Source organism: Vespula vulgaris, chromosome 5, assembly GCF_905475345.1.
Source record: "Vespula vulgaris chromosome 5, iyVesVulg1.1, whole genome shotgun sequence".
NCBI lineage: Eukaryota > Metazoa > Arthropoda > Insecta > Hymenoptera > Vespidae > Vespula > Vespula vulgaris.
In genome coordinates this window covers 3,819,049-3,833,935 of record NC_066590.1, presented here as the reverse complement: position 1 = coordinate 3,833,935, position 14,887 = coordinate 3,819,049, and the positions used below count along the sequence as shown (strand labels likewise).

The following is a 14,887-nucleotide window of genomic DNA, read 5'->3' as shown; positions in this document are numbered from 1 at the left end:
ACGACGACAACAACGACGACGACGACGACGACGACGACACGAGGACGACAGTGGCAGTGGCGACAACGATTAGTACGAGTACGTACTGTTCTCCAGTAAATGTAATAAAAAGAAAGAGTTACCTCGAACGTTACCTTGTATTTCCACGTTTTATTGTACGCGCGCGCGAGAAAGATAGTGTGTGCGCGTGTATCTGTGTGTGTGCGTGCGTGCGTGTGCGAGTTCTTCTCGGCACTTAACGCGTGTTGCCGCGTGTTATCGTTGGCGAACGAAAGCAACGAGGATGCTCAAGTTTATAAGAGGGAAGGGCCAGCAACCCACCGCCGAACGGCAGAAACTTCAGAAGGATCTCTTTGCCTTTCGAAAGGTGAGTAATAATACATAATAGTAGTAGTAGTAACAACAGTATCGTCGGCTGTAACTACGTATAGACACATACATACGTATATAGTAGTATAGCAGCTATACGCACACTACGCATATAATGCCGGCTAAAACGCGCGATTGACGATTCGAATGCAAACGATTTTTCGGATATACAATATTCTCTCTTTCTCTTTGTTTGTCAAAGTCCTCGGAAAGATCAAGAGAATTTTCTTTTTCTTAGAGACGAGATTAAATTTCTACGTAGAAAGATAAATTTACAATTCCTTAACGTTTTTCAAAGGTGTACGTATATACGTACATATTATAGATAATACGTAGCTTGACAATGTTTAGCTACTTCCAATGTTTATTACGAAGATGTTTAGTCTTGATACGATAGGACAGTATCAACAATAAAAACAGGAACGTTTTCTTTTGTTAATATTCGTTATCATTGAAACGTGCTTTTGTTTGGTACAAGAGGTGGGGTGAAATAAAGGTGAGCATTCTTGTTAGCGAAGGTTACAAAATGCAGTCGAACGGGATCTCCTAGGAAATAGAAGGTGATTACGTTCTTGACTAACAATGTACATATAATACACACACACACATAAATACATAAACAAAATTCCGTTGATTCGATTGTTAACGTTTTTACGTCGTTTTTATCGTCAATTCTTCAATCTGAAAAGATTGAAGATAAAAAAGCAAAGAAAAATAAAAATGCCAATAGATTTCTAATGATCTTCGGATGACGCATAAGAGAAAACGTAAAATAAGATAATAAAATGGAGGCAAACTTTCTCGCAAGTTTTATTTTATCATTTTGCGTATAATATTTATTTTTTTTTTCCTTTTTTTTTTTGGTTCGTTTCCTTTCGTTAATCATAGCTTTGTGAAGAATAGAAAAGTCTCTTTGCCATTTAAATCTTCGCAACGAGGAGGATCACGTTACGAGGAAACCACGAGACGAGTATGTATTTTTATCGTCGTTTTTTCTTTCTTTCTTTTTTTCTTTTTTCTTTTTCTTTCTTTTTTTTTTTTAGTATACATATACTATATTACCTTTTCGTCGAGAGGAAAAAATTCTTCAAGGTGATAGACATCAGTAAGGATTATCTATATATTTTCAAAATATTTTATATATATATATGCATAATCGTATATATGAGCCGATATAATATGAGTGTCTAAATTAAGATAAAAGTTAAAAAAGAAATATTAATTAATCGCCTAATTCGTATGGTATAATGATTCGATTATACGAAATACTCAATAAACTAATTTTGTTTTCATTTTTGTCTTATACCACTTTCATAATCGTCGATTATATGATTATTCATTTATTTATACCTGTAGAAAATGAAGAAAGAAACGAATAAAAAAAATGGAAGAAATGACGAGAGGCCGAGAAAATCGTCGAACCGCGAGGAACGCGTTTTACTTTACCGAATCTTTCAAGGTTGAAATACGATGCCGCTGTCATGTGTCTTACGTACTTACATCCGTTACAAAAAAGCACGTGTGCACATATACGTTTATCAAGTAACGTATTCTCTCTCTCTCTTTCTCTCTCTCTCTCTCTCTCTCTCTCTCTCTCTTTCTTTCTCTCTTTCTCTCTGTCTGTCCTTCTCTTTTCTTTTTTCCGTCCCTTCTCTATTGTCTCTTATCTTTCGATGCTCCACTTGCCAGATTATTAACACACATTGTTATTACGTATATGTAATTTAATATGGCTATTGCATATATTCATGCAAGTAATGCGTTTCATCTCGATTATATTCATAATTGAATTAAAATCGTTATTGTAAAGTTAATAATGCCGAAAAGTTGATAATATCAAAATTAAACAAAATTATAACCAATACAGTGAACAATTAAAAGCAATGTATTAAATAATTTATTTTCCCTTAAGAATAATTACCCTTGGAGATACCTACAACAGATTAAGCGCATTAATTCTTTAGTTTTCTATATTAAAAAAAAAAAAAAAAAAAAAAAAAAAAAAAAAAAAAAAAAAAAAAAAAAAAAATCATTTTTAGGAAAGGACAGTTCTTCCCTCTCGTCATGCCTTATATTTAATTATTTAACATAATAAACAATATGTATTATAATAATGACTTATTTTTATACTTTAATAATAATAATAATAATAATAATAATAATAAGTTGCATGTGCATATGCAAACCTGAGTGTATTTCTGACCGATAAACAATGTATTGATCTTCTTTTTTACTTGGCAAGAAAAAAAATGAATCCAGAAATAAATATTGATAAATTTTTTAAATATCTTTTTTTTTACACATGTAAATCAGACATAGTATTTTTCAATTTTTTTTTTTGCATACACGTATATTTAAAACTTTATAATTAAATAAGAACAAGATTGAAAGGGATTTTTTTTCAAGTTTATAATTTATATCGTTTTACAAGTTACGTAATTATTTTTTATTCGTTGGAATATGATATTATATTACGTGTTAATATTATTAGTAATATTTCATAAAAATCATCTTTTTCTTTCGTCAAAGTAACATGGCGGATGTAGATAAGTTTGTCAGATACGAAATCTATTCGAGAAGCACCGTAATTTAACGGTAAACGAGTCAAACGTTGATCGATGGCTAATTTCGAGCGTTATGACACACGTACACGTACACTTATTAGGATTACATATACCCTCGCCATCAAAGCCAATGTATTGTAGCGTTGCCTTCACTTTCACTATGCTTTAAATTACCTAGCATACTTTTCTTTCGAACTGTATCATCTATTGATATATTATGTGTTATATATATTATATTCATTCTTTTAAAGAACAATGTTTTTCGTAAAATATGTATAAATAATATAATATATGAAGAATGTATAGTATTATTTATATCACTAGTATAATTATGTATTATACAAAGTACAAATTAAAAAGTTTGCGTATAAATTATATGTAAAAAAAAAAAGGAACATGAATAATTTTGAATACAAAGTAATTATTCATTTTATGATAAAATATAATCAAACCTAAATAATATAGATATATGTATATGTAAGTAACACATAGACGTCATAGAGGCTTGACGTGTGATTTTATTATTTTTTGTTCATTTTTTTTCTCCTGTAAATCATGTGAGACCGATCTCTAAATTTCCTTATGAAATATATCATTATTAATAATTTTCTTTGGTGACTAACGTTTTATCGTTTTATTTAATGAAAACCAATGGAAATTGAATGGCACTTTTATCGGTTCCGAATCTACGAAAAACCGATTACGAAACGTAAAACGATGTTTTTCGAACGATACTTTTATTGTTGTACGAGTTGCTTTGTCGTTTGACCATAATGAACGTTATATCGTTATATCGGTAACGTTACTTTAGTAGAGAAAGAGACGACACGATTGTGATACGCAACAACGGTTGATTGATTTGGATTAAAGTACTCGCGTACTTGACCAATTGGGGCGTTCATGTCAAGCGATCAAGGCTTCATTCGTTCGTTCTTTCGTTCATTCGTACAAATTTTTCTTTACATCTTTAACGAGTTACCGTTGTCTTTAAGAAGAGAAGACGAAAAGGAAAAAAGAAAGGACAAGAAGTAAATAAATTAATTAATAAAAGAATGAATAAATAAATACATAAGAATGAGGAACAAATCGATCGATCGATCGATCAATCATCTTTCAAAACGTTCGATCGCGATATCTATCCCCTTTTCTTTTCGATTTTGATTCGTTATCATCGTAAGTATGGAAAGGTTTCTGTGTCTACAGATTGATGTAGAGTTTTCAAAGAACTCACAATCATTTTCGATTAGCGAGTATGAGGACTATGCAAACATTATCGAGAAGGAGAGAGAGAGAAGGATATAACCTGTGTTTAGATCGTGAAGGACGATAGACATTTTCCTCGGATATCTTTTCGCGTGACGATTACAACAATTCCACGAACGCGCGTCCCGCTCGAATGTTCGTATTAAATAGGATTCTTTTCGTGTCGTTAACTTCTGCCGGTTAATGTATGTATGTATTTTCTCTGTAAGATAATGGCTCTGATAAATATCATCGTGTCCTCTCTAAATTTATCACTAGAAGAATGTTGGTCGAGCGGCGTTGATTTATTCAGATTTAATCTCGCATTATTCTCTTGTTAAAAACTAATAGGAAACATTTTACGTTCTTATTCGTTGTTCTTTTTTTTTGTTTGTTTTTAATTTTTAACTTTTTTCTTTTTTTGTTTTACGAGAAAAATGATCTTTCTTCTGACTCGTTCAGACGATTCACGTAACGATTAATCTCTGGTCATCATAGAAAAAAAACCTTGCATGAGAGCTCGATAGAAGATATTTATCGAGAGATCAAAAATTGTAGTGGTACTCGAACGAACATGATTCATAACGCCATAACGCCGTATCGTTCCTTCGTTGCATAACCCGCGATCACGATAAGATCCCTTTTCCGTTACCTTCGATATAAATACTTTTCCGAGTTCTTTTTTTTTCTTTTTTAACAAGTTCTAATTAAATAATTATGTCATTATTTGCACACGCGAAAAGAGAATTGGCGACCTATAAACAGTGCGAGATAATATGCCTCGAGAAAAAGCAGACAAAATCAACAGGTCGATATCCTCTCGGATGTAATCGATATTGAAAGTCTAGAAGACGTGATCTAGTTGACGACACGAGGTCGTCAGGATGATCGTCGTGGTCTTGATCGCGAGGGATATTCTTTTTTTTTATTATTATTTTTATTGTTTTTTATTTGTTTATTTATTTATTTATTTATTTATTTATTTTTAGTGGTTCTAATGTATGGAAATCAACGTGGTAAAATTGCATCGAGTACGTTGTACTACGGTGGCGCGAAACCCTATCGAGTTTTAATTCTATCGTCCTTCCTTCCTTTTGTTCTTTCTCTTTCTATCATGCGATGTACATTCAGTGAGAAAGAAGAGAGAAAGAGAGAGAGAAGTATGTATATATACACACACAACATACACACATATGTACATACACACACAACTTATCACGCGCGCCCGTGCGTACAAACACGTGCGAGTACACACACGTGGAAAGAGTTATGAATTAGGTCGTTCTCGTCTTCTTTTCTTTTCTTTTCATTGTAGCAAGCCCATCAAAGGAAAAACAATCGATAATACTCTTTCATTCACTTCAAAATTAATGTCAAACAAGTTCTTGACGCGTAAGATAGTTTCATAATTCTTGGCACAAAACTTATTTTAATCCGTGGTAATTTTAAACGTTTTTATCAAAGAGAATTGAATATTAGAAAGTTTAATGGTGGGATCACGTATAAAGAAAAGAAAAAGTTATTGGTACATACGATATTTTAATCAAATAAAATGCAATAAATAAATATAAAATAATATGCAATATACTGCGTCCACTTAATATATCAACAAGTAGATTTCTAACACTTTCTGAAAGTTATTCTTTCTTATAATGATATTGTCAATTTTTTTAATTTTTTTTTCTTTTTTCTTTTCTTTTCTTTTTTTTATTTTTACAGACAGTGCAGCATGGTTTCCCAAACAAACCAACAGCCTTCGCATGGGATCCGAGTTTACGACTAATGATCATTGGGACGACATCCGGCGCCATCAAAGTGTATCCTTTTGTTTTCCTTATGTCTCCTATCGTTCGTTCGTCTGTCTCTCACGCATTATTTTCTTTCTTTTTATTTTATTTTCTTTTTCTTCTCTTTACTAGTAGAAAAATATAATCTGATTCACGCGAATTATTGGAATACAATGATTGCTCGTATTGAATAACTAAATTCTCAAAAATCATCGATTTCGATTTTTTTCCAAATTTCGTGTTTTTTTTTTGCGTGGAAATAAATCCATTTTCTCAACGAGACATTTTATTAACATCATTCGATTATGTGCGTATTTATATGTATGTGAGTGCGTTATTTTTTTATATTCGAGAATTTCGTACTTACAGATATTTGTTATATTTCTTGTTACATGTGTGCGTGTGTGTGTAAGTATATAAAATCCTTGAATCGTGATTGACAACAGATTTGGAAGACCCGGAGTTGAATTTTACGGTCAACATTCCAGCGAAAGTGGGGAAAATGCAGTTACAAAAATTGTCGCTATACCGAATGAGGTAAGAAAAGTAATGAGATTATGTTTGTTTATTTTTTTTTCTTTTCTCTCCTTTTCTTTTTATTAATCTTTGCAACGTATGCATTATTCGTGATTTTTTTTCTTTCTTTTTTTTTTTTTTACTCAACGAAAGACTACGGATCTTTCATGGGGAACGCAGCGAAACTAAAGTCAAAGTTTCAAAAGTCGCTCACACGTTGTGCGAATGTAATAAGATATCTTGTATATAGGGCCTCAGTTTGTAAGTTGCATAATCACAGGTATACACGACATATTCGCTTATGCACATTCATACATGTTTCATTTCGTAACATAATACTCTTCAAAGTATTCGTAAGTTAATTGCAAAAAGCTTCTCTTTGTAACTAAACCTTATTTTTAGAACTCCGTTATACGATAAAGTCGGTATAAAAGAATGATGATCAAAATGATCTAATGATTCATTGTGAATTTGGGCGGAGCAAGTTTGTTTCGGTTTTATAGAATAATAGAAAGTTGGTTTTATCGTTAAAAATAACAGAACGAGAGATGGTCTTTTTCTCAATGCGTTTGATATTTCGTATTTCTCCGTACTCTCGTTTCTGGTGAAATATCTAAAAACATAAGATAACCGAGGATAGATGTGTTTATTTAGGTTTCATAGAACGCCCATGCTAGATTTGTTTCTTATTTTTAAGATCGATCGAACGTGTTCTTACAGTGTTTGCACAGTACCGAGCACGGTACTAATACTCACAATCCGTTATCTTGATAATTTCTTGAGCGAATCTTAACTCTGATAAGATAATGAAACAGTTTATGATATTATTCTAACAATTTACTATATTGTTTGATTACGTCGATGATTTCTTTTTTCTTTTTCTTTGAAAATTTTCTATGAATATTATGTGAAAATAAATGTCGCGATATTTGACGACAGGGTCGGATCGTTTCTCTCTGCGATGATAATTCTTTACACTTATGGGAAATCAATGAAAATTCAGTTGTGGAGACAAAATCATTATCATTGGAAGGAAAGCTGAAGAAAATTTCAGCTATATGTTTGGAATCAAGTGGGGAACATCTACTTTTAGGAGCAGAAGGAGGTAACATTTACCTTCTGAATTTGAAAACATTTGCAGTACCCGATAACATCATCTATCAAGATGTAGTAATGCAAAAGTGAGTTGTTTAAACTATATTAATATTAATCTTTAATAAATCTAATTCATTTGTGGTTGAAATTAAAATAATTTTATAAATAATGTAATAACTTGCAACATTTTGACGATGTTCGCATATCGTAACAGCGTGCCTGACGATTATAAGAAAAATCCAGGAGCAGTGGAAGCTATAGCAGAACAACCAGGCCATCCGGACAATATACTTATTGGATATAATCGAGGTTTGATGGTACTCTGGAATAAAGCTACTCCAGGAGCACAGCAGGTAAAATTGTTCGAGATTAAGTTTTCTGAGTAATCTCGTGCATATGGAAGTATGTAGTTTTATATTATATTGGGGAATGTAGTGGTATGCTTAGAAATGGATAGATTAGGGTGAGATTGCTGTATTGGAATATTTGTGGGGGAAAAAAAAAGTTGTGCTTAAGAATGGTTTTGTGAGCTAATATTGCTCGTTCCTGACTGTTGTTTGTGTCTTTGGTGGTTCTGGCGAACGTGTACGTGCAGCTGATGGGTTTGTTTTCGCGTACGCAGACATTCGTATCCACGCAACAGCTGGAATCAGTGCATTTTATTTCTGAGAGTCGGTTTGTCTCATCTCACAACGATGGGTCCTACACGTTCTGGAGTCCAGGTAGCGATGCAGTTGCAGACCCGACGACTCCGTATGGTCCTTTTCCTTGTAAAGCTATTACGAAAATTCTTGTATATCCCACTGCCGAGTAAGTTATTTTTATATACATTTTATATATATATACACATGTATACATATCAAACTATAACTATATTTACTTTTCATCGATACGAGAAAGATTTTCACGGAACAATCATTTTAAACAGGCATGGAGAATTGGTGCTCTTCTCTGGTGGTATGCAACGCGCTAGTTATGGCGATCGTCATACTATCACTGTTATGACGAAGGATAAACACGTCGTATTTGATTTTACTTCGAAAGTTATTGACTTCTTCACCGTATTTGCCAGAGATGAAGACGGCAAAGAAATTCCAGACAATCCTGAGGCCTTGATCGTATTAGCCGAAGAAGAAATTGTAGCTATTGATTTAACAAATCCTCAATGGAAAATGATGGCTCTGCCATATTTGGTATCGCTTCATGCCAGCGCGGTAAATATTTCTATATACATTATTAATTTTCTATGAAATGACATTTCAATGAAAAGAATTGATGTTTGTATATGAATATACCCGTATATTTGCAATTGTATTCATAAGTACAATGTAACAGGTAACTTGTTCCCAACACGTTCCAAATGTTCCTGAAGAACTTTGGGATTCAATAGTGTCTGCCGGAAAAGCACAGACAGAGCACTTATACTCGGATAAAGAGTGGCCTATCGATGGGGGAACTATTTTATGCAACAAACCGGAAAATCCTGATAAACTTGAAAATAGAGAGTTGTTACTTACCGGTCACGAGGATGGAACCGTAAGGTTTTGGAATGCATCGGATGTCTCGTTAACACCTTTATACAAATATAACTCGTCGATTCTTTTTACCGGAGAACACTTGGACGTGCTTGAGCAACCACCGGAGGACGATGAAGATGAATGGCCACCGTTTCGAAAAGTGGGCACATTCGATCCGTATTCCGATGACCCACGTCTTGCAGTAAAAAAAGTTCTCTTGTGTCCGTTATCTTCAACGTTAGTAATAGCAGGGACAGCTGGTCACGTAGTTACAGCTGTAATATCTTCCGAACCAGTTAATAAAGAAATAAAAGCAGTGACGATGAATATTGTAAATGATCGTGATGGGTTTATATGGAAAGGTTACGATCATTTGCCTGTAAGGACAGCCAGTATATCTTTTGCAATTGGTTTTCAACCTCAAAGCATTCTACAGTTATATCCACCAGCTGCTGTTACAGCATTAGCAATGCATAGTGAATGGGGTTTACTTGCTACGGGTACAGCTCATGGTTTAGCAGTTTTTGACTACACAAGGGTAAAGCCTGTTACTGTTAAATGCACACTTAACCCAAATGGTATTTATTTATTTGTTATTCGACTATTTAGATTAGATTTGAAACAGTGATATTAATTCAAATGTTCCATACAGATCTTTCTGGCGCAGGAGACACACCAATTTCTAGGAGAAAATCATTTAAGAAATCTTTAAGGGAATCCTTTAGAAGGTTAAGGAAAGGAAGATCGCAAAGACGGACAAATGCTAGTAGTCCAACGAGAAGTACCGTAATAGAGAAAAAGAAAGAAATGTTTGTTTTATTATTTTATTCAGTATAAAAATTCCTTTTTCTTTTTTCTTTTTTCTTTTACAATAAATTACTATTAAATTAACTTTCTATTTTCCTTCGAGAAGCTCTAGCGTAGCATCTTCTCCAAGTGCCGATTTATCGCCCATGGAATTAAAGCCGGTAGAAAGACAAGTTGAAGCTAGGCCAGTAGATGATGCGTTAGGGTCTATGGTACGATGCTTGTATTTCGCCAGAAGTTATATCATAAGCAGTAAGTCAAATATTTATGAAGATACAAATAGCTTTCTACTTGATATCAAACTTTAATCAAAAAAAAAAAAAAAAAAAAAAAAAGAAAAACAGAAAAAAGAAATTGATCATCATGTATATTTCGTCAATTTTAGTGCAAAACACAACACCCACGCTTTGGGCAGGTACTAATAACGGGACGGTGTACGTTTTTACTTTAGCGATACCCGCTGGTGTTAGGAGAACGGAAGAAGACGTAAATTGTACACTTGGAAAAGAAATACAGTTGAAGCATCGTGCTCCAGTTATTGCTATAACCATATTAGACGGTTCGAACGTACCTTTACCAGAACCATTTGAAGCAGAAAAGGGAGTTTCTCCAGGGCCAGATATGGCATCACCACATAGAGTATTAATAGCGAGCGAAGAACAATTTAAAATTTTTAATCTACCATCGTTAAAACCAAATTGCAAATATAAACTTACTGCTCATGAAGGGTCCAGAGTGCGTAAAACGGGCTTTGCTAAGTTTACATGTCCTATCGATTCTACGGGAGTGCATGTTGAAACATGCTTACTTTGTTTGACAAATCTTGGAGATTGTTTAATACTCAGTATCCCAGAATTAAGAAGACAACTTAACGCTGCTGCAATTAAACGAGAAGATATTAAGTAAGTTCAAATATTCTCTTGTTTTAATAAGAATTTTGATATTCTGATAAATTGTCTATGCGTGTGCGTATGTGTGTGTGCGTGTGTGTACATGCGTGCTCACGCGTATTTTTTTTCTTTTTTTTTTTTTATAAATTAAAATAATTGATTTTTATTTTTGTAGCGGTATTTCGTCCCTAACATTCACAAAGTCTGGAGAAGCGTTATATCTTCATTCGAGTTCCGAACTTCAACGCATCTCGTTATCAGCGACAAAAGTAACAAAAGCCCATTGTACACTTAATTTACCACCTAGTGCTAGAGTATCTGCAGAAACTAGTGCAGAAGAACAAGCTGTTAACGAAGATGCAACTGAGAATGGTGTTGTAGGTTCCAGTTAGTATAGAACAGTTTTTTCATCATACATAATTATAAATATGTGAGCAATTTACATACACATGTATCTTGTGGTAAATTATATGTATGTATATATATATACGTATACGTTATATATATCGAAGTATTCGCGTAGTAATTGTTACTGAAGGGAAGAGTCAAGAATTTTTGGTATTTACATCTAAAAACAAAACATCGTACCTTTCCATATGCCTAATTATTTTTTTTTCCTTCATTTCATTTTACACATTCTTCATATGAAAGAGGATAGGATTCATATAGTATATATATGTATACATATCGTAGAAAATATTTGGGAATTGTAAACAATATATTTAAGTATTTAGGATTATGTATATTAGGAGCAGAAATAAGAACAAGGGCTTAGGTAGTTCAATGGAAAGTTGTGGAAAGCCCAAGTCACCTTTTTTCTGCATCCTACTGTATATAGATATACATATACATATATATGTGTGTGTGTATATATATATATGTATGTATTAATCGAGCTATTTGCTATTGGCAAAACCAATAAATTTACAATCCCAGTAAATACTGCTATATGAAGTATTGCTCATTTAGTGGAAATATTGAGTTGCGCAGTAGATCTCCAGCTTCGATTCTTGAACACGTATCTTTTAGGTGGTGAAGAATCTCCAAAGGAACCTTCCCTGCAACCTTCCGCAAGTATCACTGAGGTGAATGGGGAAGATGAACGACAGGATTTAAGTTCAGTTGGAGATATCACTATTGACAGTGTTAAGGATCATTTACTGTAAGTCGAATATTCATTATTTATCAACTAACATATAACGTCAAATGCGCCTGTATTGCTTTTATAGTGCAGAATCCTTGTGAAGCATGTATATTACTATTGCACGAGTATCTTATTTGATCCTGCAATATATCGTAGTTCCGCCAAGCTAATTAATGAATATTTGACGTACTGACCATTCTTTTGGCAGTAACAATTCAATTTTCAGAAATGCTCCATCATCGGAAGAACTCCATAATCGTTTGACAGGCCTTAAAATGGAAGTGACATCATGAACTTCTATAATAATCACATCAGTTTTAATTGTAAAAAAAAATTTAGTAGATTTTTTAAATTTGAATTTATAATATGCAGCATTAATGTTAGTTACAAATGACTATACTGTCAAAGCTGCTTAAGTTATACAACTGCCAAGAATATGAAGACCTTAATATTATAATTATAAACACCTTTGGATTTTTATGAATATTGCGCACTTCGTTTTACTTTTATTTGAGTGGTCTTGAGGAACTTTGCAGTTTAGTGGAACTAGGCCTAGAAAATATTACATTTTACTCAATTCAAACACGTTTCACTGCTAGTTTCTTTTTAAAAGGAACACTTGAGCTTTTTTTAATACTATTTTATTAGAAAAACCTTGTGAATGATTACTGTGCAGATTCATTAGATATAAAGATATCTAAAATATAAGTAATATTCTGAGTAATATTGATTACAACATAATGCATATACATAGATGATAAAATTTTAATGAAATAATTGTTTTTTTGTAATCGTATTTTAATTTTTAACTTAATTTTGCATCTTTTGAGATAAGATCCATCGTTGATATAATCGTAGTTTAATACTTATTGCTGTACAGACAATAGCGGCACTTGGTAAATTGTGAGTATGGCAGCCATATTGTAATACGAAATATAAGTTTATATAAATAACTAAGCTATAAGAAACAGTATTGAGAAAATAATATTCAAGATATTAGAAAATACACACACACACACACACACACACGAGATAGTCCGATGAATCTTAAAATACGATTACTGTTTCTTGAAGCCCAGTATTTGCATTTCAAATGATACTGACATGACTTAAATTGACTGCAATATTTTAAATGTTCCGAACAATCAATGTGTTTCATAAAATACAAAATAATTCATATATGATTTTGATGTTCCGAACATAGCGACAAATATAGATACTTAAGTATAATTACGTTTTTCACGAACAAGCATAGATATTATAAAAAAAAAAAAAAAAATAAAAAAAAATAAAAAAATTTAAAAAAATTAAAAAAAAATAAAAAAAAAGAATAACATACCAATTGCCATGACGCAAGTAATGAAGCGTGTTAAAAATATATTTTTTATCCATGTTACTTATATAATCATAAAGTCTTCTTTCTATTTTCTGTGAAAGTTACTTAAAATCCTCCCTTTTTTTTCAAGAAGCAACATTAATATTAACTGTATAAATGTTAAAAGTCTTTCCAAACTCCAACTTATTTAAGTAAATAATTGTTTGAGAATTATTCTTGGCAAAGATGATTCGTGGCATATCAAGTTATAATAGAAAATTTTTAAATCGAACGAATCTATTGCTAGATTATCATAATAATTTTATTTGATATCTCCCATATTTTTGATCTCATCGTCAATAGGAATTTTTTTAGAAGTTATTCTATTGTTTATATTATGTGCTTCAGTTTGGGAAAGACTCAATAAAAGATTTAAAAAATTGCAGAACACTTGACAAGTTATTCTGAAAAGAATGACTATTTTTCTCTTTTTGCATTTAATTGACATATAGAAAGCCAGTGATCATTTTACTTAACTGGGCGTATTTTATCACATTTACGATTTATTGATAACAGCGCGCGCGCTTAGCGAGATAATAGAAATGATATATACATATATATATATATATATATATATATATATATATATATATACATATATATATATATATCTTTATGTTATTTTACATACAAGTATAGTATAATGTTGAATTACATGTATACTTTTGCTTTTAATGCTTTTTTTTTATTATATTATATCTTTTAATATATATAAATCATTGTATAAGGCGATTTATTTTTATTTGCCACTTTTAGTACAATGTTTTAAGAATTGTTTAAAAATATTTTGAAGAAAAAAAAAAATAAAAAAAAAAACCTAAAAAAAGAAAAAAGAAAGAAAGAAAGAAATACGAACATATTACGTGCATTGCATAAAATGTTAAAACTCAAAGAATGGCAGCAATTGCGTTATTCTACGTGACTGGTCCAAAACGTTTGACTAACGAAAATATATAGAGATTGACATGCCTGGTCTAAGTATATATACATATGTATCAACTTGCTGAAACATACGTCCATAGACAAATGTACAGTTTATTACGTGTAACGTTACTTGCACAGGGCCTTTGTAGATAAATCTTGTAGTTACATCATTAGTATACACATATGCCAATTAAAAAAACTTTTATTAAGTTTTCTTACAAAACTCACTTATTAGAATTCACATACACGCATATACACAATCAACGTGATACTAAACTCTCTCAGTTTAGCTATACATAAAGTACCACATACAATTTATCATAGCTTATTGTATAGTATAACGATTTATTTTAATAAAGCAGATAAAAATATACTAATGAATCCGCACTTAAAATAAATTATTCGTCGATTTTCTATTACTCGTTAGAATGCAATTGTTGCACGTAGAGATGGAAGAGACACTGCCCTGAAAATCAATTCCTATCTATCGTTAAAATATCGTTTGTAACATTTTATTATTATACATTAAATACTTATTTCTAAAATATTTCAATTATCGAAGTTTTCTTTGCGAAATTGCAAATATTTTATTTACAAATCGAAACAAAAATGTATATTCTTTAAGTATATCAATTCGAAATATCGCGGGTTTTGAAG

At 31.9% G+C, this 14,887-nt stretch overlaps 1 protein-coding gene across 3 annotated transcripts; it reads left to right on the top strand.

The window, feature by feature from the left end:
- The first annotated feature begins 224 nt into the window (after positions 1-224).
- On the top strand, positions 225-14,777 carry LOC127063971 (lethal(2) giant larvae protein homolog 1). 3 transcript variants are annotated; one of them, XM_050994378.1, is made up of 14 exons: positions 225-367; positions 5,895-5,992; positions 6,409-6,499; positions 7,418-7,659; positions 7,788-7,926; positions 8,196-8,383; positions 8,502-8,787; positions 8,909-9,668; positions 9,743-9,899; positions 10,004-10,149; positions 10,283-10,799; positions 10,963-11,174; positions 11,817-11,949; positions 12,140-14,777. In XM_050994378.1, the coding sequence occupies exons 1-14, from the start codon at positions 284-286 to the stop codon at positions 12,222-12,224; spliced, it is 3,138 nt and encodes a 1,045-aa protein (XP_050850335.1). In that variant the 5' UTR covers positions 225-283; the 3' UTR covers positions 12,225-14,777. The 3 variants fall into 3 exon arrangements, with proteins under 3 accessions (XP_050850335.1, XP_050850334.1, XP_050850332.1); XM_050994377.1 differs by having other exon boundaries at positions 8,169-8,383; positions 12,158-14,777; XM_050994375.1 differs by having other exon boundaries at positions 8,169-8,383.
- Positions 14,778-14,887: the final 110 nt, after the last annotated feature.